At 43.4% G+C, this 26,931-nt stretch overlaps 1 protein-coding gene across 5 annotated transcripts in view; it reads right to left on the reverse strand.

The window, feature by feature from the left end:
• Positions 1–26,931, reverse strand: part of GALNT14 (polypeptide N-acetylgalactosaminyltransferase 14) — a 193,156-nt gene that overhangs the window by 44,828 nt on the left and 121,397 nt on the right. For 3 of the 5 annotated variants that reach the window (XM_067564816.1, XM_067564815.1, XM_067564819.1), the window contains exons 4-8: positions 14,845–14,912; positions 11,853–11,918; positions 8,984–9,105; positions 3,275–3,301; positions 84–171 (exon numbers count right to left, since the gene is read on the reverse strand). In XM_067564816.1, the coding sequence (XP_067420917.1) occupies positions 84–171; positions 3,275–3,301; positions 8,984–9,105; positions 11,853–11,918; positions 14,845–14,912 (371 nt within the window). The remainder of the gene's footprint in view (positions 1–83; positions 172–3,274; positions 3,302–8,983; positions 9,106–11,852; positions 11,919–14,844; positions 14,913–26,931) is intronic. The other 2 variants (XM_067564818.1, XM_067564817.1) reach the window with 1 other exon arrangement.

A 26,931-nucleotide genomic window follows, 5' to 3' on the forward strand; every position in this document is an offset into this window, starting at 1 on the left:
GCTTCCCTCTGCCAGTGTCTGCTGAGCACAGTACCTGACTGATCAGCATCATCCGAGAGGGAGTGAGCTCTACTCAGACTCACCTCCTCTCAGGTCCGAGGAAGCTGCCACGTATGCAAAAGTGTCCAAGTTGATGATGTCGATAACTGGACTCACCACACGGGTTGGATCCTGAGAACAAGAAACAAAACAACCTGTGACTATTGACCTGGTATAGCTTCTCCTTAGAAGCCACTTCAGAAGCAGGTTGGTGGGAAAACTTGTATTATGGGCAAAGATTTGAGGAAGCTAATTTGCCACTGAGGTCTGGAGTCCTTTATTGATCCACAGGACAGACAAATCAAGGGCAAAGCCAAATTCTTAGCTGTGTTCACTGGCTGGAACTCCTGGTTTCAATCCACTTTCTGGTGGACAGGTGTCCATATCATAAAAGCAATTCTTATCCTTGTTGGCGGTCTTATCAGAAAGGTTAACGGCTGAATGGAAGCATCCGCTCAGACACTCTCCTACCTAGAGGACAGGTTGAGGGTACACTGCCAGGGTGATGTGTGGGGAAGCTTATGCTTCCCCTATTATGAACAGAGGACTTAGTCTCCAAGGCTGTCAATCCAGCATCTTTCACTAGCTCTAAATTCCCTCAGAAAGAAACCCAGACTGTATCGGCTGGAGGGGTGGGGGCTTATACTGAATTTGGATCAGGAATCTTTATCTCAGTACAAAACTCCATCCTTATTTTACAAATCATCAATTTATCCCCCCCATCTCCTTTCAATTCTTTTTATTGAATTTCAAAAGTTAAGCCACAAGCAAACAGTTTAAAATATACAGACAAAACAAAGCCAGCCAGCTAGTTAAATATATATAAAAAATACTACATAATTACACAATACAACACTGCTTTTGCCAAAGGAGGAGAAGGGGGTTAAAAAGGAATGAAATGATGTTAAATATTTGGTACTGGTGATTTAATTACCATCTTGTTATGAGTGAAGAGATTATACAAACAGCTAGGGACAAAAATATCTACAGGAAGATGAGATTTTGACAGCTTTGACTGGTCTCTTATCTTCATTTTTCTTTTAAAAAATCCCAAACTCCAATTATAGCTCAAATTTCAAGCTTTTCCCCTCACCAGATCAAATTGCTTTTCACAGACATTCAGACAAATGCATCTTAGCACATATAGGCTTGATCCCTCACTCTGAGAAAAGATTTTGTTTTAGAAATCAGTCCTAACAAAGAGGAGCTATGTTCTGGTGCAGTCACAGAACAAGGGAGCTGAGCACTGAAAGCTGCGCTGTTCGGCCATATTGGGGACTCAGGTTTTATAAATCGGAATAATTCTTGGCATTTCTATGACACTGTCTATCCGAGAATCTCAAAGCACTTCAACAGATATTGATGAATGAAGCATCACAACACTCTTGTCATGTCAGTAAGTATTGTTATTCCCATATGGTAGATGGAGAAACTGAGGCACAAGAGGTTAAAGACCCAATCTTACTCCTGATGAAGTCAATGGCAAAACTCTCAATCACTCCAATGGGAGCAAGACTGATTCCTAAGTGGTTTGACCAAAGTCAGTGCCAGAGACTAGAGAACCCTGACACCCCGCCTTGGGCCTGAACCTTTGCCTCAAACACCACACCATTCTGCTTGAAGCTATTCTATCTCCTGTCTTCCCAGCATGATGAGCTTTTAAAATTGTTTAAAAACCCTTAATACAAGAGTCCAATCAATACAGAACAGAAAGCCAAATAAGTGGTCCCTGAGGTTAGTGCTCTGCACTAGAGATGGGCAGGAATTTTTTTTTCTATCCCAAGAATATTTTTTGAAGAATTCAACATTTTTCTTATCACAAATCAGGACAAAACATCAAAATCTGACAAACACAACCCAAAATATCATTTTTTCATTTGGGGTCAATGAAATCATGTTGTAATATTTCATTTAGATTTCAACCTTTTTTTCTTTTTAAATTTTTTTTTCAGTTTTCAGAGCTTAAATTTCTAAATGAAAATTTGTTTCTAACCAGAAAACTCAATGTTTTCATTTTGAAAATGTCAAAATGAACATTTTGATTATTTTAAAACTTTTTGTCTAAACATTTTTTCAAGTCAGGAGATTTGCTGAGCCTGATGATGTTTCACAAACAGTTACAGTTGAGATGAATCAGCATTTTCAAGTAAAAAAAATTAATGGAAAATGCCCTGACCAGCTCTACTCTGCAGTATGAAATCAAAGATCTCTGTCCATTTCTCAGTTCTGATCTCTGGATGACTGAATCAGCAAGAGGCTGAGGAGAGAAAAGGTACAGAAAAGGGCAGTAAACTGATTAGGGGTATGGAAAAGTTTCCATATGAGGAGAGATTAATAAGACTAGGATTTTTCATCTTGGAAAAGAGACTAAGGGGGTCTATGACAAAGGTCTATAAAATCATGACTGGTGTGGAGAAAGTTAACAAGGAAGTTTTATTTATTTCTTCTCATAACACAAGAGCTAAGGGTCACCAAGCTAAATTAATAGGAAGCAGGTTTAAAATGAACAAAAGGAAGTATGTCTTCTCACAATGCACAGTGAACCTGTGGAACTTCTTGCCATAGGATGTTGTGAAGGCCAAGACTCTAACAGGGTTAAAAAAAAGAACTAGATAAATTCATGGAGAATAGATCTATCAATGACTATTAGCCAGGATGGGCAGGGATTGCTGTTTGCCAGAAGCTGGGACTAGACGATGGGCTGGATAACTCGATGATTACCTGTTCTGTTACCTTCTGAAGCCCCTAGATGGGCTAGATGGACCATTGGTCTGACCCAGTATGGCCGTTCTTATGTTCTTAGAGGGTGTCTCAAGGTTGCTTTCTGTTTGACCCAAAGAATGGCACCGATGAACTCAAACTACAGTCACAACTACTGGCTGAAGGAAGGTCCCCACGAGACGGAGTAAAATGATTTAAACCCAGGGTTGAGAGGAAATCAGAGGATATTGTGTATGAAACTCATGTTGAAGGTGAATGACAATGTCTGGTCATTATATTAATCATTTTACCATGAGCAACTTGCTCATGAACACATTTAGAGAGCTAAAATTCATGCCCAGATTGGATTCCACTCATCCTCATTACAAAGCAAAGGTTCTTACAAGAAAATCCACATGAACATCTCTGCATTTCTCATCTGAGTGAAACACTGCAGAGATTAGCTTTCAGTGTCATACTTAGCCTCTCTGTGCCTCAGTGTCCACATCTATACAATGGGGATAGTGATACTTACCGAGGCTTCACAAAGGGCTTTGAGATTCTGAAAAGAAAGGCACTTATTATAAGCATATTTGTTATTATTTGATTTATAATCAATTTTTTCTTTAGTCAGTTTCACCTTCTGGTTCTCCTATGCTAGCACAATGTTGCCCTATTGGGGTTGCAAACATTTCAAGAGCATGTTTACATCTATACCCCTCCCCCAAAATCCTCAAACTCTTAATTAGAATAAAAACCCATGAACACATCTTGCAACACAAACTGAATTATATCCCTAAATCAACCAAGCATTGTCCCTTTAGAATGTTCTTAAAAATCAAATAATATATTTCAATAGAAAAGGAAAAGTATTCCAGCTATTCGGGGCTACAGACACCAATGTTGACCTCCCATTAGTTCTAATGGTTAGCCGGAAGGCAGTGGACATCCTTCTTCCTTTGGGTGGATTAATGCAAAGTTATAACTTAACATTCCACCTCAGATCTCTCTCCTAAGACTAGGAGAAAATGCAAAACTTTGTAAGGGGCTTCGGCTGGAAGTGGAACGTTACCATCCGCTGGTTCATTATAGTGGCATTAGCAAAAGCCAATTTTCAGGTGAGCTGAAGATTGATTCTTACTGTAAAAATGCCTTGGGCTTGATAATTACATTTTAAGAAAAGTTATTTAGTTTAAATAAATGGGTAATGGTTTTAGATATAGCTCTATAAATAAAAACGAGAGACCGTGTGCCTACGCATTTTCAGTTAAACACAAACACTCTTGGAACATGCGCATGCTCTCTCTCTCTCTCTCTCTCTCTCTCACTCACACACACACACTCACACATGCTTTTACACTCCCTTACACACACACACGCACACCTTCGGGTACACACACAAACATTCAGATATACACTCCCACTCAGACAATCTCAGGCACAGATTCACGCCTCAGACAGACAGACACAGGCACCCACTCAGACAAAATAATGAGCTATATAAGTGTTGTTCAAGCATAAGAGAGACTGACACCATGTATCCATCAGAGGTAGAAGCAATCTGCGTAGAGAAAAGCTTCACAGTGTGTTTGGGAATCTGTGTCCATTTGTCATTGATGCATGTATGCATGCACACACACACAGAACTCCTTTTATTTCGGCATTTGCCGAACACCCAGAAACCTGCCTGAACAGCTGCTTTGCCCAACGAAAAATGAGAAGTGACATGAACAGTGGAGTGGTGCTGGGAGTGGAATCAGATTCATTTTGGGCCAGTCACTCCTAATTTTCTTGAGACTTACATTTTATTACAAGAAAACAGACAATTCCTGCCAGTAACAAAGTAAGAAAAGCCTTTTTATATAACATTAATCCCCGTTGTAAAAGAACATGGCAGGGAATTGGCTGATTGTCTTTCCAGCACCTGCCTGAAGGTGGCAGCAGTAACATTTCATACAGTCCAGTGATCAGTGTCTTAACCCCGTGTAAAGAATGGATGCAATGAGCCTGGTAACAGAGACACTATTGAATGGGCACCTAAATCCTAATTGAAGCACTGCTCCATTTCTAAGAACCTCAGACATCTTTCCTCTAATGCATCCCTATCTTGACTCACAGCACCGCCTGTTGTCCCAGCCCTTGGTCTCCACACGCAGCTCTGTCAACACCCTTCACTACTGACCTGCCACAATCCCTGCTATTCCAGACTCATAGACCACTGAGTGCATCAACCATGCCTATGTGGCGGCTTAGCAAGCTAGGGAAAATGCCTACGAGGATTTAGGATCAACCCACCTGGCTATCTTTGTCCAAACCAGGATTAAAATCAAGGTTCCCATAAGAGGGGACCTCTCAGTGGATTAAGCCACCAAGCCTTCTTCTATCCCTTTAAGTCCTACTTCACAATGACCTCACTTGGCCCAAAAGGTCATCAGCATTCTTCAACAAAGGCCCATCTAGGGAGTGACATACCAGGCAGGGTAACTAAAGTTAACTGAACTTCTACTTCAAGCCATGCATGACTTTTAAAAAGGATTACAAATAAGAAATTAGCAGAGGTGACGTTTGGCTTTAATGTTACATTCAAACCATGCTCCTGCCGCTCTCTGGTAATGAAATTCCTATGGCACAGCTGCATTTGGTATCCACATTAATCTATCACATCGACTCAGAACATGAGCTACGGTCCCCAGCACTGCAAGGGAAATGCAGTTCTGACTGCCTTCCTGCTCAGTTTCACTCTGCCATAACATATCAAATGCCTCCTATGAGAAAGATACTGCTGCTCTTGAGGTTTAGAATTGAAATGCAGGGAGGGTTTGGCTGGGGTAGGGAAATGTGTGTGTGTGGGGGGGGGGGGGAGTGTTAAAAGGCCATTCCCAGGGTGAAAAATGATCAGTGAAATAAACTTTAGTGGAAGACCCTGTACATGGGCAGGTCAGAGCTGAGTTCAAGTGAAATTTAACAATATATTATAATAATTTCATAAGAATTATAATCCATAATGTGCCATTTTTATTACATCAGCATTTATTAGATGTATTGTAATATCACCTTCAGTCAGAAATCAGAGACCTCATTGGGCGAGGCATTGTACAAACATAGTAAAAAGGCAGTCTGTCCCTGGGAGCTCACAGGTGAAGAACTTAATCTGGATCTGTGCCCCCATAAAATCAATGGGGCTCCACACGGATGATGGGATTTGCCCACATGGAACAGCATAGGTTTATGACAAGGGGCAAGGTAGGTGTGTGATAAGATACAGCAGAGTGACGAAAGAGACAAGGGGCAGGGTAACAGCAAAACGAGCACATTTTGACATAATATTATGACCCTAGACAAGGTATTTCACCCCTATATGCACCAGTTCCCCAAATATATGTTCATATATTTCTTAATAAAACATACCAATAACTGTTTTAATAATGAATAATAGTATTTACTTGGGTACACACATTTCTGATAATAGTAACAATAATGATTCTTCTAAGGATCCATAACCACTTATCTTCCAAGCACAGTTAACCACCCAGCTAAGTAAAATCGGCATGCTATGTCCCTGTGATGTGCATCAGTAATATTCCCATTTTACAGAGGGGGAAATTCAGGCATAGTGGTGAAGACTTGTCCAAGGTCACAGGAGTCAGTGGCAGAGCTGAGGAGTTCCTTATTTCCAGTCGCTATGCTGAACCCACAAGATCATACAACCTTTTATTTGAATGACAAGATGCTGTGGAGGTCAGGGTGAGGTGTTTCTAGTGGAAGGAGAATGTCATTGTCTGCTGTGAAATCAGCAGAATTTAAACCCATTAAATCAATTTATTAAAGCTTAATTAGCATGAAATTAAATTCAGCCCTATTCAAAGAGCCATCTCTCCCCTAAATCATCAGTATTGGGCATTTTTACATAAGCCTAATTGAAAAGTCTGGTGGAGCAATGCCCACCTATTTCCCTTGCACCACTCAGCATTTGCCTCTCAGCTACTGCAACAGGGACCCTGGGTTCAGCTAGTTTGATTTGCACACACACACATTGTAGCCAAATCACAATTGGAGTTACAGCTAGGAGGGGACGTGAGGATAACAGGAAGGGTTTCTACAGGTAAGTTAGTAACAAGAAGAAGGTCAGGGAAAGTGTGGGCCCCTTACAGAATGGGGGAGACAACCTAGTGACAGAGGATGTGGATAAAGCTGAAGTACTCAATGCTTTTTTTGCCTCTGTCTTCACAGACAAGGTCAGCTCCCAGACTACTGCACTGGGCAGCACAGACTGGGGAGGAGGTGAGGAGCCCTGAGTGGTGAAAGAACAGGTTCAGGACCATTTGGAAAGGCTGGGCACGTACAAGTCCATGGGGTCAGATGCAGTGCATCTGAGGGTGCAGAGGCAGTTGGCTGATATGACTGCAGAGCCATTGGCCATTATCTTTGAAAACTTGTAGGGGAGGTCCCAGATGACTGGAAAAAGGCAAATATTGTGCCCATCTTCAAAAAATGGAAGAAAGAAGAACTGGGGAACTACAAACTGGTCAGCCTCACCTCAGTCCCTGGAAAAATCATGGAGCAGTTACTCAAGAAATCCATTTTGAGGCACTTGGAAGAGAGGAAGGTGATCAGAAACAGTCAACATGGATTCACCAAGGGCAAGTCATGTCTGACCAATCTGATTGCCTTCTGTGATGAGATGACTGGCTCTGTGGATGTGGGGAAAGCGGTGAACGTGATATACCTTGACTTTAACAAAGCTTTTGATACTGTGTCCCATAGTATTCTTACCAGCAAGTTAAAAAAAATATGGGTTAGATGAATGGACTATAAGGTGGATAGAAAGCTGGCTAGATCACTGGGCTCAATGGGTAGTGATCGATGGCTCGATGTCTTGTTGGCAGCCGGTATCAAGCACAGTGCCCCAGAGGTTGGTGCTGGGGCCGGTTTTGTTCAACATCTTCATTAATGATCTGGAGGATGAAGTGTATTGCACCCTCACCAAGTTTGCAGATGACATTAGGCTGGGGGTTGTGATAGATACGCTGGAGGACAGGGATAGGATACAGAGTGACCTCGACAAATTAGAGGATTGGGCCAAAAGAAATCTGATGAGGTTCAACAAGGACAAGTGCACAGTCCTGCACTTAGGATGGAAGAATCCCATGCACAGCTACAGATTGGGGACCGATAGGCTAGGCAGCAGTTCTGCAGAAAAGGACTTGGGGGTTACAGTGGATAAGAAGCTGGATATGAGTCAACAGTGTGCTCTTGTTGCCAAGAAGGCTAATGGCATACTGGGCTCCTTTAGTAGGAGCAAATTGCCAGCAGATTGAGGGAAATGATTATTCCTCTCTATTCAGCACTGATGAGGCCTCATTTGGAGTACTGTGTCCAGTTTTGGGCCCTCCACTACAGGAAGGATGTGGACAAGTTGGAGAGAATCCAGCGGAGCGCAACAAAAATGAGTAGGGGGCTGGAGCACAGGACTTATGACAAGAGGCTGAGGGAACTAGGTTTGTTTAACCTGCAGAAAAGAAGAATGAGGGGGGATTTGATAGCAGCCTTTAACTACTTGAAAGGGGGTTCCAGGGAGGATGGAACTAGGCTGTTCTCAATGGTGGCAGATGACAGAATAAAGACCAATGGTCTCAAGTTGCAGTGGGGGAGGTCTAGGTTGGATATTAGGAAAAACGTTTTCACTAGGAAGGTGGTGAAGCACTGGAATGGGTTACCTAGGGAGGTGGTGGAATCTCCATCCTTAGAGGTTTTTAAGGTGCGGTTTGACAAAGCCCTGGCTGGGATGATTTAGTTGGGGTTGGTCCTGCTTTGAGTAGGGGGTTGAACTAGATGACCTCCTGAGGTCCCTTCCAGCCCTAATCTTCTATGATTCTATGATTGTCCAGTTTCTTGCCTACTCTTTCTGTAGTATACCCATCTTCTGCTGGAATTGACTTACTATTGCACACATGGGGAAATCCTTATGACTTCAGTAGCGTTACATCAGGGATGAACTGAGCCGACTGGGACCACCAATGGAATAGGAAAGAGAGAGAAAACTCTAGGTGCATGCTAAAGAAAGGTTAGACAGAAGACAGAACACCTTGGCAGGCATCCCAATGAAGGTCAGCCCCCTGCATATTCAGAGACATGTCTGTCACTGGCCATATGAGGAGCCGCTCATGGTTAAACAAGGAGGGACAGTGGATTTTGCCAAGACTTGTGCTAATTGAGTGGCAATCTGTTTTCCTGGGACACTTACCTCTTTGATCCTCTGCAGGAGAGGCAGCAGCCAGTCTTTATTCACCTCACAGTGACTGTCTAGGAAGGTCAGGACTCCTGCCTTTGCCACATGTGCCCCTCGGATTCGGGACCGGATCAAACCTGTTCACAGAATCATAGAAGATTAGGGTTGGAAGGGACCTCAGTAGGTCATTTAGTCCAACCCACTACTCAAAGCAGGACCAACCCCAACTAAATCAGTTCAGATACATGCAAACTCAGGTGCAACACAGATTGCATGTGTGTCTCTATGAAGGGGGTTAGTGGGCTCCCCAGAAGCACACTCCTACACACAGAAAGGCCGCTTGTGTCCTAACCCATCCTCCGTCCCACATATACATACCTGGGTTCGGTGTGTGTGAGCCACCTCCCCCATTTTCAAGGTCATCAAGAAACCTTGATTTCCAATGTAATCTAAAAGGGCCCTTTAAGATGAATGATTTATGGTATTTACACCAATTCTTAATTCATGCAGTTATTTCTGCTGCCACTTTCCTGGGGGAAAAAATAAGACTTAAAATGCTTCAGAAACCCCTGCAGGTACAATAATCTAATGTGAACTTAATTCAGTTTGCAATGTGTGTGTAACAGTGACAAAGGAGAGAGGAATTTGAACAAATATTTTATCACACCACCACCATCCATCTACATGCCTCCCCCACATGGAGTGAGTGGATCTCCTTATTAAGCCTGTGGTTTTGGTTTGTGTCTTCAGTGAATCCACCAGTGAAGAACCCACTGATGTCCATGGGCGCTGGGTGTGGGGATGTAGAACAGTCCGTAACTGTAGTGTCAGTCCATGTATATGTCTCTCTCTCTAATCCCTAAAATTCATCTTGACTTCCCACTGCTGGATCCATCTACTGACCCGCTGATGTCTTGCCCCACGTGGCACTGATGGTCAGCATCTAGGAATGCTCAGCAGGAACACATCTTTTATCAAGGACAGGAAATCTCAAGTGCTGGTCCTAAAGGGCAACAAGCCTACAGTGTCCATTGTAATGCAATTAACCCACCTAGGTGTTAGCAGATGTAGGACATGGATATTTGTGTGTGTGAGAGAGAGAGAGTGAGCTAGATGCAGTGAGTATATCTAGCCATGATTCTACAGTCCATAAGGAACTACTCAGACACACAGATTTAGGGCTCAATTGTTTGGTTAATTTTTTATCTCTAAAGATGAACACAAAGCCCTCCTTCCATTAGTTACATCGCTCCATTGTCTCTGTGTGTATGATATCTACCATATATGCAACAGTGAAATGGCTCCTCCATGCTCATTTCTCCAGCATACTGCCCATTCTCAAATTAGCAGTATGGATTAACTAACTAGATGGAACCTCACAAACAGAAGGACTTGCACCTTGACCAGGTATAGCTGAAAGTGCTAAATGGGGACACAAGAATGGAGTTAGTGCTGGAAAAGAGTAGTCTGTGGTAGTGGTGGGGTGAGGGGAGACAACGAGGAACTGATGGACACTAGGAAACAGAAGAGTTACAAAGGCAAGAAGCATCATCTCAGGGACAAGCAGAAGGAGCCCATTGATTCTTATGTTACAAAAACCTGAAGGAAAGGGACTGAGACAAACCTGGAGAGCGAGAGCGACAGACAGACAGACAGACAGATAGAGGGCCAAACCCTGGAACCTGGGCAACCTGAGTGACTATGGGATTTTCTGGGGATATCCTTATGAACTGGAGAATGGAGGCTCCACTCAGATGGCACTCTACAACTTCTATGTCAGCTTCAGGCTTCCTCCTCTAGCCAGGGACCTATCATCTCCACCACACCCATGTCCCAACTGCCTACAGACAGGGTGCAAAGAGCTTTGATGGAGTATAACTCTGTGGTGTACAAGCGGATGTGGCCCCTCCAGGCTGGGTTCCCAATTCCTGACTCCCTACATATCAACATCTGCAGCAGAGCCGCCAGGTTTCCACTGGGTCAGGGCCCTCTGATGCCATGAAGGAGCATGTACGTATAGGGGGGCGATGTGGTGGGCTGTCACGGTTTGGCTGGGAGAAAGAAAGACAGAAATCCAAATACAGATATAGAGAGATGACCAGATTTTGATCTCACTTACACCAGTGTCAATGCAGAGAACTCCTCTGACATCAGTAGGGCTACTCCAGATTGACACCAGTCTAACAGAGCAAATCCAGCCTAAACAGAGAATAATCAGATAAACCCTCTCTACTCGTCAGTGTCCCTATTCCCCCCCATCCACAAAATTACTATAACTCATGTCTTTGGTTCGCCACTAACAACTTTCTTTGTTATTTGTTTTTTTTAATACTCCAAAGCGGCATTAGAAAATATCCATTTAGATTCTGGGGCTGGGTGGAAAAGTGTATCCAGCAAGAGGTCTCCAGCAATAGCCCCCCAGGGTATACGTTCATCCTCCTTATGGATCTTCTTAATCTTTAAAATATAATTAATTTACATTTTTTTTAAATTCCCATGGAGGCAGCAGGAGTTGATCTCGTCTGTTTCATTAGAACAAACAGCTTTAAAAAGAAGTCCCCGGGCTTTGTTTTGCCTGTTCTAATTTTCTGGCTAATAAGCTGCAGCTGAGCCTCATTGAATATCTTAATAGGTCCAATCTCTTTGAGTGGGGGTGAATCCATTTCGATTCCTGGCCCCTTTGAACATCTCTTTTTATTAGTGCTCTTACCCCTCAGAGCCAAGAGTCACTGATTTTTGCAGAAGTCCGGTAGACCTTTCCTGTGACCACATCACCCCAACACAGTCACTCCTGTCAACTCAACTGGGCATTCATCCCTCTCCCACCTCCATGAACTTCCCTCTTTCTTGCCACCCACCTGCAGCTTGACCAACAGGATCTTACCTTCTCGTTGCCTGTTGCGCAAGCATTTCACCTTGGGTAACTTGCCTAGTAAACGGCAGTCATCAGCTTTGGAAACACAAACAGAGGCACAGAACTCATCAGCATTGAGGCTATAACTTTCACAAAAGACGTGGACCTCACAGGGTAATTAAGAGGGGAGGAAGGGTTATTTTTTGATGGATGGCACCTCAAATAGAAACTTGGTTTGATTTTGATCACACACCAGTGATGCTGCTGAAGTAACGGAGTGACGCTGCTGACGTCAATGAGCCAGATATCTCGTTGGTGTAAATCAGTGGAGGTCCATTTATTTCAATGGACTTACATGGATTTATGATGGCTGAGTATATGGCCCAATGGAATTACAATGTACAATCAGTGGGCGAGGAGAATCGATGCTTATGTTGGATTCTGACCTCATTTACACTAGCATAGATTTAGATAACTCTAGAGCTGCAAAACAACTTTAAAAGCAACCTAAGCAGCCACATGAATAGACCTGAAGAATAGCTGCGTGTGGGTCAAAAGCCTGTCTCTCTTGCCAACAGAAGTTGGTCCAATAAAAGATATTACTTCACCCACCTTGTCTCTCTATTCCCTCACGAGGCAGGAAAACCCTCGGGTAGCCTAAAGGGCATGGCCAAGGTGAAAGGAAGGGATAAATGGAGCACTACTGCACTCTGGCAATCCCAGCAGTAGAACGTAGGGGGCTGTTGCAGCTAAGTTCAATGTAGAGCAGCCGTGAGGTTGCTGTAAGTTATACAGGCATCACACTGACCTCTGATACACCAGGGACAAAGAGGAGCACAAAGGTGGCTTAAAGCTACTTTTCCTCCCTCTCCCCATCTTGTCCCATGTGGAGTTCTGATGTAGATGAAGATCTAACCCAACTATTGTCCTTCTTTAGGAAAGCAAGTGCCTTGTATTTTTTAGTCAAATAACTATCATTTACTTATTCTAGCCCTTAAACATCACACCTATCCTCATCTATTCCAGCAGATTTAAAAGCTCTGGACCTGCTTCTTATCTCAGTCACAATAGTTTCACATCAGTGTAATTCCTCTCATTTCAGTGTAGTTGTTCTTGATATAGAATCTGATCCAAAACTCTCTGAATTCAACAGGAGTATTTTCAATTACTTCAGTGGCTTCTGAATTAGGTTCTTATGTCAGTATGAGATCAGAATCAGACCCTTTGTGCTTAATATGCACTTCAACCATCCCATTTATAGCCTTCGAGTGTTGGCAGGTAGAGAGTACATTTGTTGGAAAATGGGTATGTGTATTTTACACCCTCCTTTTAGTTGCTTTCCTGCTACACTTTGCAGATCCTTGGTGTGTGAGTTAAAGTAATGTAATGAGCATTCAGTGTATCAATTAAACCTGTTTTCTTATTCTTTTACACTCTACAGCCCACCCCATTATCCACTCAGTCAAACCAGAGTAACATCATTGGGCCTCATCCTCAGCTGGGATCAACTGGCATAATTCTACTGAAGTCAATGGAGCTATGCCTATTTACACCAGCTGAGGATCTGGCACACTGCCTTCAATGGAGTTACACAGTGTAAAACTGGTGTAATGGAATTGAATGTGTAATTTTCAGCACCATTTATGATACAGCTGTAGTTGGCTCACTGTGCTATAAATGGTCAACAAACGGATCTGATTCCACTGTCCCTTACACCAGAGAAAATCAGAAGCTACTTCTTTGAAGTGAGATTCTTCTCTCCGGTACAATGGTGCAAATCTAGAATAGCTCCACTAAAGTCGAAAGGTGTTCTAGATTTACAGCTGTGTAACTGAGAATCAGATCTAGCACAACAGAACAACACTAGTGTAAAACTGGTGTGGGATCAGAATCAGGCCTACTGTGAACAGAAATGTTTTTTTAATTTCAATTAAAACAGGTTCTCTCTTTTGGAATTTGAAATTGTCATGCAGCATTTGCAACCCAACCCTTTGTATAAAGGGAAATTTAAACTATCAGGTTCAAAATCTTAAAAAAAAACCTTCCTAACAGCACCTGAGATTAAGAAAACTGATAGCCTCTCACAAATCTATATTGATTTTCTACCTTATAAGCTACTTACATACTTTTTGCGCATGGAAAATGAAAACAGTCAGTTTTACATCTGATTTTAGACAAAGTGACTTTCAGAGTCTCATGCACCAGCACAGTGCTGCAACACTATGGGCTGCAAACTAAAACTGAATAGGAATTTTACGATGAAATGTTTTTTGGTAGGAAAATGCTGATTCTTCAGAACTGAAAAGTTTCAGGAGAAAGGGTCAATTATGATGAATTTCCTATTTAAAAAAAAAAGTTTTTTAAATGTTTTGAAATTGTCAAAACATCCCTTTTGGAACTGGTTTCTTTTTTTTGGAAATCTCAAAATTTTTCACCAGATGGAAAACCCTTTCCCCACTCAGTTCTACTGCAAGCTCTGCATGGAAATGTGTTTGTTTGTTTTAAAGAAACAATTATTTCCTTTAGAGCTTTTTTTAAGACAAAGACAACTTTTGGACGTGGTTCTGCTGGTCCTTGGGTTTTCTCAGAGCTTCCTAGTACACAGCCTTAATTTGTAGCCAGATTTTCACCCAGACAATGTCCCTTTAGTGACTGGAAACCAGAAAGTGAAACTGACTATAAACAGAAAATGAAGCTGACCAACCTCACTGTACTGTCTGTCCTGAGTTAAAGCAAAAAATTAAACAAAGAGCATAAACAGGAAAATGCAATTTACGAAGTTCTTCCAGCTTAAGGAATCTGTCTCTGACTCCATGCCCAGTCCCACACCCTCCATTCCCTGGCCCATTGGAAAAGGGGGCTATATGGGAAAGGTAATACAGCTCCCAAGTACTGCCACCACCCACATAGGGCTGTCTTTCCCCATCCCTACAGGGCTTTGCTTATTCTGTCACCCCAACCCAGCACAGACCTGTGATGTGCAGTCTAGCTACTGGTGGCTAAGATATGGAGAGTCACTTACGATCATCGCTGAAGTCATCCACTAATATGATTTCATGGACCAGGTGCACAGGTGTGCGGTTTAAAACACTGAGGAATTAAGAGAGAAAATCCATGATGGTATCTGAGCAGCTAAACAAGTCAGGAGATGGGAAAAGAGGGCAACTGATCTTTGACAAGAACCAAAAAAATCAGGCTTAGGTTTCCAGGACAGAAGTAGAAAATGGAAGACCCAGTGAAGCAATGTACAGGAAATCAGCCCCCACACATCAAATACATGAAGTCAGATCTAATCATTCTATTACACAAAAAGAGCAGAGTCTCTATTCCCCACTCTGGCCCAGCCCTGCAAAGCCTAGAAGAGATTTGCCATTAACATCAACGGTCCAACACGTGGGAAGGGGGAAAATGTATGTTTAACAACATGCACATTACAAGCTAAATTTTACATGGGCTGCACAATCTTTTCACATCCCTTCCCCTCCCCCTGAGCTAATGTTAAATTACTCACAACAGGACCAACACAAAGCAAAATTACCTGTCAAAAACCCATTTTTACAAACCTGGGTGGAAAAGTCCTGTTTTTATTGTGAGCTGATTGTGTTTCAAAGGCTGCAGAGAGGATAACAGCAGGTTTGTATCCTGTCTGTTTAATAAAAGAATGAAGCTGGAGGTGATGGTTTAAAGTCTCCTCCAGGAGTATAGTTATTGTAAAATGGGGATAAAAGCTACAATCTATTCATAATTACACCATCTACAATTTCTGTCATTAGAAATGCAAGGCCTAATTCTCTTCTCGCTTACACTAGTATAAATCAGTGAAGTCAATGGACTTATGCTAGTGTAAAACCTGCCTATATGAAAGGAATCAGGCCTGACTTTTTGAAGGGGAATTGGCAACTTCTGGGCTTTTTCTTATATAGATGACTATTGCCCCCCACCCCCTGTCCCAATTATTCACACATGCTATCTTATCTGGTCACCCTAATTGTTGGTATAAAAAATTTAGAGCTGGGGGGAAGAAGGACTTTGGTGTAACACACTGACTAAGTCGGTGTGATCATGCTTCCCTCTAGTGACTGGCTCGCAAAAAGGATAAAAGCCTTCTACAACCACATGATAATGGTGTCACACTCCCTTAGCTTGAGATTTCTGAGGCTTGAGATTTTTGTGTTGAAAGTTTTGGGTTCTATCCTTGCTGATGACACATGCTGGGTCTGCTACAGTGGAGTAGGTTGTAAGGACGGCAATGTGTTGGGACAGGTGGTGGGTTAGGATACTATTGGCACAGGGGACGAGGGAAGAATGTGAATCTAACGAGGAATAGGCAATCTCTGTGGAGCCCATGGATTGTGAACCAGTTTAATTATTTTTGGAATTTACATAACTAGTTTGACTCTGCGATTTATCCTGAGATATATCCTGGAATTTAAACCTATTTCTTCTGCCCTGAGCATTAAAAAAGCCCCCCAAAACCCCAAACCCTATGAATGAATAGCTATGGGTAGGCTTGGCAGAATTCAATCTTTTATTTTAATGGGATAAAATGGATGTTTATTTGTAAGCTTTTCTTAGATGTTTATCAATTTAAATTTTCAGAGTTGTAGGAAATTATTGGGGGGCTTAGACAATAATTATTTAACAGCAGTAGATATTAAGATTCAAAATGTTCAGGCTTTATAACCATTAAAACATAAATTGTCAACATCACATGTCAACATGTACAAAGTAAACATTCTTAAATCAAACTCTACTAAGTTCTCAGGTAGCAGTTTTCTTCCTTTGTCTATCTGTAGATTTCAATTATCGATGGAAATATTTTTCTGTCAGTTTGTTTTTGTATGGTGAAATTGATGTTTATAGACATTTACTGATAGAAATCTAATCCTTCCATGCCTAGCTATGGGGCAGCCTGTTCTCTGAGTTTGGGGTCGAAAATCCCCCGCAGGTAGGAATCCTCTAAGCAGGTACCCTGTAGATCTATTGTGTTTGAACCTGAACTTAGTTCCAGCGTTGCAAATCAGGAGTAACTCCACAGAAGCCATTAAGTTACACCAGCCTAGTTGGGACAAAGATCAGGCTCACTGTATGCAGCTTTCATTAGAATGTCTCTCTCACACACCACTCCTTGCTCTCACACTCTCTATCATTTGTTTACTCTGTCCTTTTCTGCTGTACTCCCATCCTGTCTGTTCATTACACTTCACCTTTCTTTCTCTGCACCCTTTGCTGTAGTCTCTCCTGCCTGATAACCATTCAAACCCACAACGTTCACGTGGGTTCAGAATAAGTTGACCCACTCCTAAGTGGCACAATGTTGTATGTGGAAGTGATGCTTTTCTGCAGCTTGTCCTTTATGGAGGGTCTGATACTGCAAGGTGCTGCATATCTTCAACGCTCACTGAAATCAATGGGAGCTGGGGGTATTCAACCCTGCACAGGACACAGTGAACTAAATTCTGCCATCAGAATTAATCTGGTATAAATCTGGACTAACTCCACTGAAAGCAACACTGGTATAAAACCAGAGTAACTCCATTGGTTTCAAGGGAGCTAGTCTGGATTTACATCAGCTAATGTGAGAGCACAATTGGTCTCAATCCTTGTAGGGCCCGGTCTTTGCCTGGTGTAAATCAATGTAGCTGCACTGCCGTCAACCAAAGGATGCCAGTTTGCACAAACTAAGGACTGAGCCTGTAAATGCAATATTTGAGTGACACTAAAGCCTTGATCCAGCCCTTGCGCACAGTAAGGTTATTATCTGGGAAATATGCCCACCCACTCTGTTGCATTAGCACAAGTGTAGATCCTCCAGTGATAGTAAATGTGGGAGCTGCACGAATGCGGACAAGGCTCCCATGGCGGCTGGGCTGTTTAACACCACTTGTTCAGAGTAGAGTTAGAAAACACAGCGCTCCAAACGCCAACGGCCAACACAGCCATCGAGTGTTAGCACAAGTGGCTGGCCGCCCCTCCTCCCCTCAAAGCTCGCACGCAGCAATTTCCATGTGCTGTTCCCACCTGTCAAGTATATCATTTTAATTATTATTAATAATAGGTTTGTCATAAAAAAGCCCCAACGCAGGAGCTGAGTTCAGCACATTTCTGCAGCCAAGCGCCAGTACAGAGAGAGAGAGAAGAGCAATATCACGCTCGGCAGAATAGTTAACAAGCGCTGATCACCTGGAATCCCAACTTGGGGGAACCTTCAGGAAAAGAAGAATTGTAAAAGAGCCAGCAAAATAAAGAAATAGACCGTTGAGCACGTGGGGAGGAGGGGGAATAGTGCAGCTTAGGGCTACATAACCTGGTAGGAGGGAAGCATCAGTGGGGCTAGTTCTGCTCTTACTTTTACCAGCTATACATGGGAGTACTTTGACTGAAGTCAATGGATGGGGTTGTATTCTCAGATCTGCCCCATACCGCCACTCTAATGGAAAACTGGCTGCAACCCACCAGCAGAAAATTCCTCTCTGTCACTAGAGGGAGGATGGTCGAATGGTTAACGCTCTAGCCAGAGCCCTGGGTTCAAGTCCCTTCTCTGACACAGACTCCTGGTGTGATATTGGGCAAATCACTTGACCTCTCTGTTCCTCAGATCCCCCTCTGTTAAAATGGGGGATATAGCACTGCCCTACCTCATGGGGATATTGTGAGGAAAAATATATTAAAGATTGTGAAGTGCTTAGATACTATGGTAATGGGGACCACAGAAGTTACATAGCTAGGTAGCCTTAAGCCTGCTGCGCCTTCCCCTCTGTAAGTAAGGAGCATGTTGGGGGTGGCAGGGGCTGGGAAGGGGGTGTGGCAAAGTGCCACACCAGTCTGCCTAGCTTTCATTGGAGTAGGATCCTTTAAGGATCCTGCATTGGTGCTAAGCAGCCTGGAAGCTGCTCTGAGTGTTGGCTGCATCTGGTGCTCGGAGTTAGGGAGACAGAACAGGGGCGAATCAGGCCCAATGGAGTTACAGTGAAGTAAAACTGGAGGACATCAGAAGAAGGTTAGGTCTGAATCCCCTCTCACTGAGACCAGCTTTCCACTGGTGTAACTCTGTTGATGTCAAAAGAATTACATTGAGGGAATTACACTGAGGGAAGCGAGACCAGATTCCAAGATACCAAACAAGGGGAAATAAAGAGAGACGAAGGGTCAGACTGTGTCCTGCTCTGGTGCTGATGTGTGGGGAGGTAAGAGCCACAGGCAAAATGACCCACAGCCGCAGGCTGGTCCATGCAAGAGCAATTTGGGGTAGCATCTCATTTGAGAAGGGACAGCTTAGCCCTTGCTCATCTGTGAAACAAATGACTCAGAAAGGGGAGAGAAGAAGTGGGGTCATGAAGCCATCCCATGCCTTCCACACCAACACATAGAGAGAGACCAGGACCTTGGGGAACATAATCAGTCTATGCAATATTAATGGGTGATGATGACCAATGTAACCTCTGTCTCTCAACCTCTACCTATGTGTGAACCAATGAGCCCTGTAAGAGACTGTGGCACTGTCTCTCCAAGCACTGCCTGCTATACAGCATTGTGCATAAATCACACCAGCTAACCCTAAGAAAAGACAAACAGCAAGCCAATCAAATCAAGTGGATTATTAGACTGAATATATATGGCATAACCAAAAGCCAGGGGATGCTTTCGGGACTGGTAATGTTTTTTATGACCAGTTGTTTTGAGAGGAGATTGTAATAGATCATGGAACTCCACAGGATTATTATGCAACACACGCCGTACAGTTATGGCCACCTCAGATGGAATCATTAACATTAAAGGGAATTTTTCAACAAAAACTTTTTTTTTTAAATCAGAAAATACCAGTTTGTCAAAGCCAAAGCTTGTTGCTGGGAAAGGTGAGTTTAGATAAATTTCCCAACTCAAACAAAAAAATGTACAAGAAAGTTTGAAATGGTCAAAATATTTCCTTGACATTTTTTAAATGAAAAATTCCAGTTTTTCAACTTTTCATTTAAAAATTTAAGCTAATTACAGTAAGAAAAAAATTAAATAAAAATAGTCAAAGTCAAAACAAAACGTTTCAAAATTATTGAAAACAAAACATTCTGATTGACTGGCACTGAATTTCTTCTCTCACATTTCCACAAACATTTATGAGACTATGACATTTTGCCCTGATTTGGGATGGGACATTTTTTCAAAATCTCTAAAAATGTCCACAGGACAGGAAATCCTTTTCCCATCCTGCTTTAGCTTGACTGTCCAGAATGCAATCTGAAGAACTCTGAGGGTCAGGCTTCCAAAAAGGTACCCCACCCTTACGGCCTGCATTAAAATTATCAGGATTTTACCACCTATTTGGCAGTGATTTGCTCTGTATTTTTTGAATGGGTGGAGGAAGTTGCATTGAGTCATGCATGAACATGTTACGTGCCCAGATGACATTGCTTGCTACACTCAGAACAGATCACATTAAACTATGAAGATTTTATATATATATTTTCAGTCATCATTGAAATGCAGCAGCAGTTCTGCAACCGCATCACTATGCATCTGTCCAGGACAGTGCGTGAAGAAAACACTATCCCACTGAAAGTACATAGGGAACTTTAGAGAGGCACAATGCAATCTGGCCAGAACAAACCTATTCTTACCAAAAGTCCCCTAATGTCACTATATTTTTCTCTCTCTTTTTCATGAAAGACAGCACTTTCCAGCAGCAGAGCATCCCCTAGCACCAATCCACCACACTACTTCACTAGTAACTCACAGAACACCTCCTGAATTATCCACACCACTTCCTACAACACCTGGCACTAACACTGAACATTTCCCATCCAAGACCCAAACTACTTAGCTAATGACCTACATCACAGGTAAGGTGTTACAGGCCTGATTCTCCATTCACCTACATTTGTGTAAATCAGGAGAAATTCCTGAAAGTCAGTGGAGTTACACTGGTTTAAACCCTCTGTGAATGATGAAGCAGGATCATATGCCTTCAGGCCCTAAAAGTTACTGCTCTGGAGCTCTTGGCTGAACTGCTAAAGACCTGCCCAATAACAACCATATGCCACTGATATAAAGAGTTGTGCAACAAAGGCTGAATGCAATATACGTCACTATCCAAAGAGGCTGAGAAAAAACGCATTCACTTGTTGGCAAGGCCAAATTTACTATTCCTGCCAGACATTTGCAACCTGAGTTTTACTAATCAGACAATAAGTTACCGAGACCACTGAAACACAGCAGATTATACACTCTCCTACTGTGACAGTTTGGAGGAATGATTGGAAACAGAAATACTGAACACTTTAGCGTCTCGGTGTTACAGAGATTTCCTCAAATATTCTCAATAAGGCATTCTTAAAAATTGAAAGCCAGCTTTTCTATTACTCAAATTTCATTGTTTTATTTTATTTGTTCTTTTTCCTTTTGCTTTTTGGAAAAACACTTGGTATATTGCAGCTTTTTGAAGTACCTGTTATTTCTAGACACTTTTCTTTCTGAAATCAAATATATGGCAATAAAAAAATCAAGACAAATCAAAATCTTTAAGGCCAAATCCCAAGATCTTTACTCATTCCTACCATACAAAAACATCTATTGTTATCAAAGGGAAAGATCTCAGGATTTAGCTCACTGAATTTACCTAAAGTCAGTTATCAAATAAGGGCGAGGTTCTGTTCTGAGTTACTTTGAATTGACACAGATGTAGTTTCTTTGATGTCACTGGACATAATCAAGATTATGCTAGAGTAACCAAGCAGAGTTTGACCCTAACTTTTCATCGTTAAGTGTAGGTTCCATCTTTCTTTGTCACTTCCATTTTCTGCGGATTCTCTTCATTATGCCCAGGAGTAAGTGTTTGTAGAGTCAGGTCCATAAATGCCACCTGTAAATAATTATCAGTGTAAAATTAACACTGATGTAGGCAAAATGTGGGTGCAAACTAGAGAGTGTTTGCAGATCTGAGCCTACATCTTTTGTTAGCGTGCATTTTTGTTATCCCTTAATATTTGCTGGTTTATAAAAATGACTCTGGACCTCGATCTGTCTGTATTTACAAACCCTTAATTCTCTCCATGGCAACATAATGGGGCCTGTGAAAGAAAACCCAACAGCATACTAAAGTACCAAAGGGATTGGAGGACATGGTTATTGAAATCAGACAGAGCAAGAGAGGAGAGACGATGCCCGTTGAAATGAACTGCTCCAACAATCCAAAATGACTAATTATGTCGGAGATGGAGAGAGACATTAGACCAAGAATAACCATAAAGAGCCTTGATTACATTGAAACTTCCGCATTTTATTCTCTCAAATACCCACCAGCTTTTTGAAATTCAAGAGTTCTCTTATGTTAACACCAAAAGGTAAAAGTGCATGTAGAGCTGTATATTTAGTCACTGTGAGAGATGATTAGCCAATTTTAAAAAATGGCCAGGGTTTTTTAAAAAAAAAAACAAAAAGAGGAAAAAAAAAGAGTCAGCACAAAGTGCTAATTATACAGTTTCAGAGTAAAACCTGGCTTCTTTTGCTCTTTTAATTGGAATCATTTGAGCTATGGCACAGCGTCTATAAAGTACTAACATCCTGCCTAGCGATTAGATGCATGGCTTCACCACTCTGTTTTCTCAGCAACTGTAAATTACACACCAGATTACATGGAATGGAGAGGTTGCAGAGTATTAACTGCCCAGGACAGTGCCTGCTTCTACTTCTTGGTATTGCAAAATGAAAGACATGATTAGCTAATTAATTACCAAATACGTGATCTGGGATGTGCAGTGCTCATTTCAAGATTTTTGCTGAAGGGTGATTTTGCAGTTGCCAGTGCGAGGTAAATAATTAAGACTCCTGATCCCAACTCTAAAGACCCAGATTGCAGATTTAAAGAATAAATAAATGACCACACAGCAGAGTAAACTGCATGTCTCCCAACATGAGGGGGCCTGTGTTTGGAAATCATTCTTGAAAGCATACCACAGCTGAAGTTGAAAGGCTAAGCTGGGACGGTTGTGAAATCATTGGAAATCTGGCTCTGGAAAATAAAGAGCAAGATGGAAACTAAACATTTAAATAAAAGAGAAAGAGCAGTGCTGTGCAATGAGGAGAGGCAGAGTCTAAACCAGTTGTTAGCAGTAGAAGGGATTAGATCCTTGGAAAAGGTAAGGTCGCACCTACCACGACTGGGACCTAGGTTACAGAATCATTAAAACTCTGTTCAGACTGATACTATACATGGGACTGAGCCCTGTCCTGACTGGGCTACATCCTTGGGTGTTAACAGAGCTATAGCAGTTCAGGGACAAGGTTAAAATATAGGGCTATATCCTCAGCGTGTGTAGCGTATCTCTGTTGAATTCAGTGGAGCTGAATCAGTTAACACCATCTGAGGATCTGTCCCATAGTTCAGTTGCATTTGCACTTCAAAATGAAAGCATAATTTAAGCATGTACAACTGTATTGTAACCAAGTTCATCAGCAAGGAGCTAGGACCTTGCAGATGAGAAAAAAAGAAAAGTGGAATTAGTACAGGTGCATGTGAGTGGCAAGGTAAGAGAAAGAATTGAGTCTCCTCTCTACTGAATGCAACACATGGAAAACCCAACCTTGGGCTGCCCTTTGCAGTGGGGCCAGTACAGGAGGGCAAGACTCAGCCTTTCCCAGGCCTGGAGCCCTGAGAGAAAAGACCCTGCCAGAAGGGGAAGATAGAACTGGACATTTGGTTTGGCACTACCACGTCCAGTGGGGCTGTCAGAGGTCAAGAGCCTCCCCTGGCAAGGAGGCCAGGAAGGACCTCTGTCTGAATAGGGTCCAGACATTAAGTCAAGGGGCACAGGGAAGTAACCAGAGAAGCTAGCAGCTTTCTTGAAGCCACAACACGAGGCTGCTACTTGTAGGGTGTCTGGGTTGGGGCCCGGAGTCGAGGGTGGGAAAATCTACTTATTTTGCATTTCTAATCCAACCATAATTATAATATGCCTACTGTATCTGGCTACGTGTATATGTACCCATCATCACAGTAACTAGACACAATATGAAGAGTATATTACGGCCCTAACACTTTCACGTGCCATCATCACTCTAGAAGTTGTCTCCCAGAAGTAACACTTATGCATCATTCTGCTACTCCATTACTGGGGAAAGCCACTTTGAAGTGATGAGATCACCACTGGACCATAATAAAAGTGGTAAGAGGTGGGCTCATCTTGACCTTATGTCAAGGAGGTGGTCTCTGAGAGAACTAATCCCTTGTCCATTGTTGGCTTTAAAGATAAGAGGCTGGATCTTGAAACAATCCAAAAATCAGGTTGGGAATGTTGTGATAATTGGGCCTACAAATTTACTCTAATTGTCTATATCAGCTGTAAAACGTATGATGTCACAATAATCTATAGTAACAAATGTTGATGGGAAAAGGTACGAAAAAGAGACAGATTAAATTAGTCTAAATGAAAGGGCTTACTGATATAGTTCAAGGAATATGTTAAAATCATGCTTGGTAAAAACAGAACATGGGGAATCAGAAATTTATGAACCAAAATTGGTGTGTTGGATATTAGGCCTAATAGATGAACAAAATTATGAGGGGATGTTCTATTCCACCCATCAATTCCTTTGTGAGTCCTTAGAGAAAGAGACTGGTGGAAAAGCAAGGAAAGAACAAACAAAAGCTAATGAAGTGAGCTTCGCCATCATGTCTGCCACCCCCACTATCTCCTGAGACTCTAGACATTGTTCATCCTAATCTTAAGGGACTGCAGCAAGGAGGCTTGGCCTTCCTCAGAGATTGACAGGGAGGGAACACAACCCACCCCACTGGGGTGGAGCCAAGAGGGCCCTGCCCACCCCACCAGAAGCTGAAGGGAGGGACTGGAACAGGAATTATAAAAGGCAGGCTCTGTGGCTCAGTACAGCCAGAGCTGCCAAGGGAGACAGATTCATCCCACCTGCTGCTGGAGACAGAGGAGCTGCTGGGGCTGCAGCCTGAGGACTGGCCAAAGCTACTAGGACTGCTGCTTGCAGTGTACCCTGGGGAGATGGAGGACAACCCAAGCACCAGGTACACTACAGAGGGGGTGTAGGACGAAGCCTAGGGGTAGCTGACTACACTCAAGACCAACTGTACTGAGTCGAACAGGACTTTTGGACCCAAAAGCCCCAGTCCCAACTACTGGTTCCTCACTGCCATCAGTGGGCCATGTTATGGCTGGCCCATGATGTCCCCACTGCCAGCCATCTGAGCCTGGAAAAAACCCAAGTCTGGGTACTATTCCAGTTTTTCTGCCCAGGCATCCAGTGGGACATTAAAGACTCCTGCACCTAGTGCCCAGAGTGCCAGTTGTCAGCACCGGTAGGGGGTACCGAAAACTTCTCTGGCCCCCCTCCCACTGTTGGGCACACCCTCTGAAAGCGTAGCCATGGATTTGGTGAAGCCCCTTGTGAAGAGTGCCACAGGCTTCTGGTACATTCTCATGGTGGTGGACTATGCCACTCATTTCCCCGAAGCCATGCCCCTGAGCAGTGCCACCGCCTGGACCATAGTGGCGGAACTTTTAAAGATTTTCGCCCAGGTGGGCCTGTCCCGAGAGACCCTTGCAGACCAGGGGACAAATTTCAAGTCCTGACTTCTCCAAGAGGTTTGTGGACTCCTGGGGATCAAAAGGCTCCAGACATCTGTATACCATCCCCAGACAGATGGATTGGTTGAGTGCTTCAACTGGATACTAAAGAACACGCTCCAGAAGTTCCTTTCAGAAGCCAAGAACCTATGCTCTATAGCCCTGACTTTACCCATAGTTTTCTTGTCCACACTGATGCTTCAGTGGTGGGGCTCAGCACTCGGGGCTGTCTTTTCACAGGATATTGACAGTGAAGAGAACCTGGTACTATACATCAGCCAAAAGCTTTTTCCACAGGAGCGTAACTATTCCGTGATTGAAAAAGAAGCCCTAACTGTCAAATGAGTATTGGAAGCCCTGCACCACTACCTCCTTAGAAGCCCCTTTGTGGTGGTAATAGACCATGCGCTCCCGAAATGTCTCTAGCAGATGAAAGACACTAACGCCCAGCTGATGAGTTGGTACCTAACTCTCCAACCCTTCAGTTTCACAGTACAACATCGGGCCAAAGGAGCATGCTAATGAGGATGCACTGTTGAGGTTGGGAGAAGGGGACCAGACCAGCCCCGGAGATTGGGAGATGGACTTGAAGGGGGAGTGTGTAGTGAGGAGGTGTGGTCTCCTTCAGAGATTGACAGGGAGGGAACACAACCCGCCCCCTCTAGGGCGGAGCCAGGAGGGCCACTCCTGCCCCCCTGGAAACTATGGGGCAGGACCAGAAGAGGAAGTATAATAGATGGGTCCTATGGCTCAGTATGGCCAGAGCCGACAAGGGAAACAGATGCATCCCGCCTGCTGCTGGAGACAGAGGAGCTGCTGGGGCTGCCACCTAAGGACTGTAGAGCTGTTGGCTGACCAAGAGCCAGAGGAGCTACTGGGACTGTTGCTTGCAGTGTACCATGGGAAGACAGAGCATGACCCCAAGCTGCTGGTACACTACAGATGGGGGATGTAGGAAGAAGCCCAGGGGTAGCCAATTACAATCCAGCTGTGCTCCTGCCTGAGCACCGGTCAGTGTGTTGCGACTGGAGCCCTGCTGATCCAGTGGCAGAACACTCCGCCACTGTTAGGACCCTGGGCTGGGATGCAGTAGAGTTATGTCCCTGTCCCCCTCTCCCCTCTCTCACCCCACCACTGGGGTGACAGTCTCCCCACCAAAGGCCAAGAGGCCTGTGTTGGTCTGCCATCTGCGTGAGCCCCTAGACTGTGTTGGTGATCACTCCGTCTGAGCCCCTAGATTGTGTTGGTGATCATCCATGATTATTTGCCACCCCGCCCTGCTTGAGGGCCTGGGCCCACAGACTGCTACAACTTAGCCCTGTCTTCAGGCCAGAGCCCCATTAATTGTTTGGTGCCCTGCCCTGCACGAGAGTCTGGGCTCCAAATTATTTGTCGTTTTGCCCAGCCTGAGGGCCAGAACCTTAGACTTGTTTGTGCTCCACCCTGCTTGAAGGCCTGAGTCCCTAGACTCTTTATTGCCCTGCCCAGCCTGGATGGCCAGGACCTTGGAAACTGCTAAT

This window comes from Emydura macquarii, unplaced genomic scaffold (genome assembly GCF_026122565.2).
Source record: "Emydura macquarii macquarii isolate MOO-44397 ecotype Brisbane River unplaced genomic scaffold, CSIRO-AGI_Emac_v2 contig_2676, whole genome shotgun sequence".
Taxonomy (NCBI): Eukaryota; Metazoa; Chordata; order Testudines; family Chelidae; genus Emydura; species Emydura macquarii.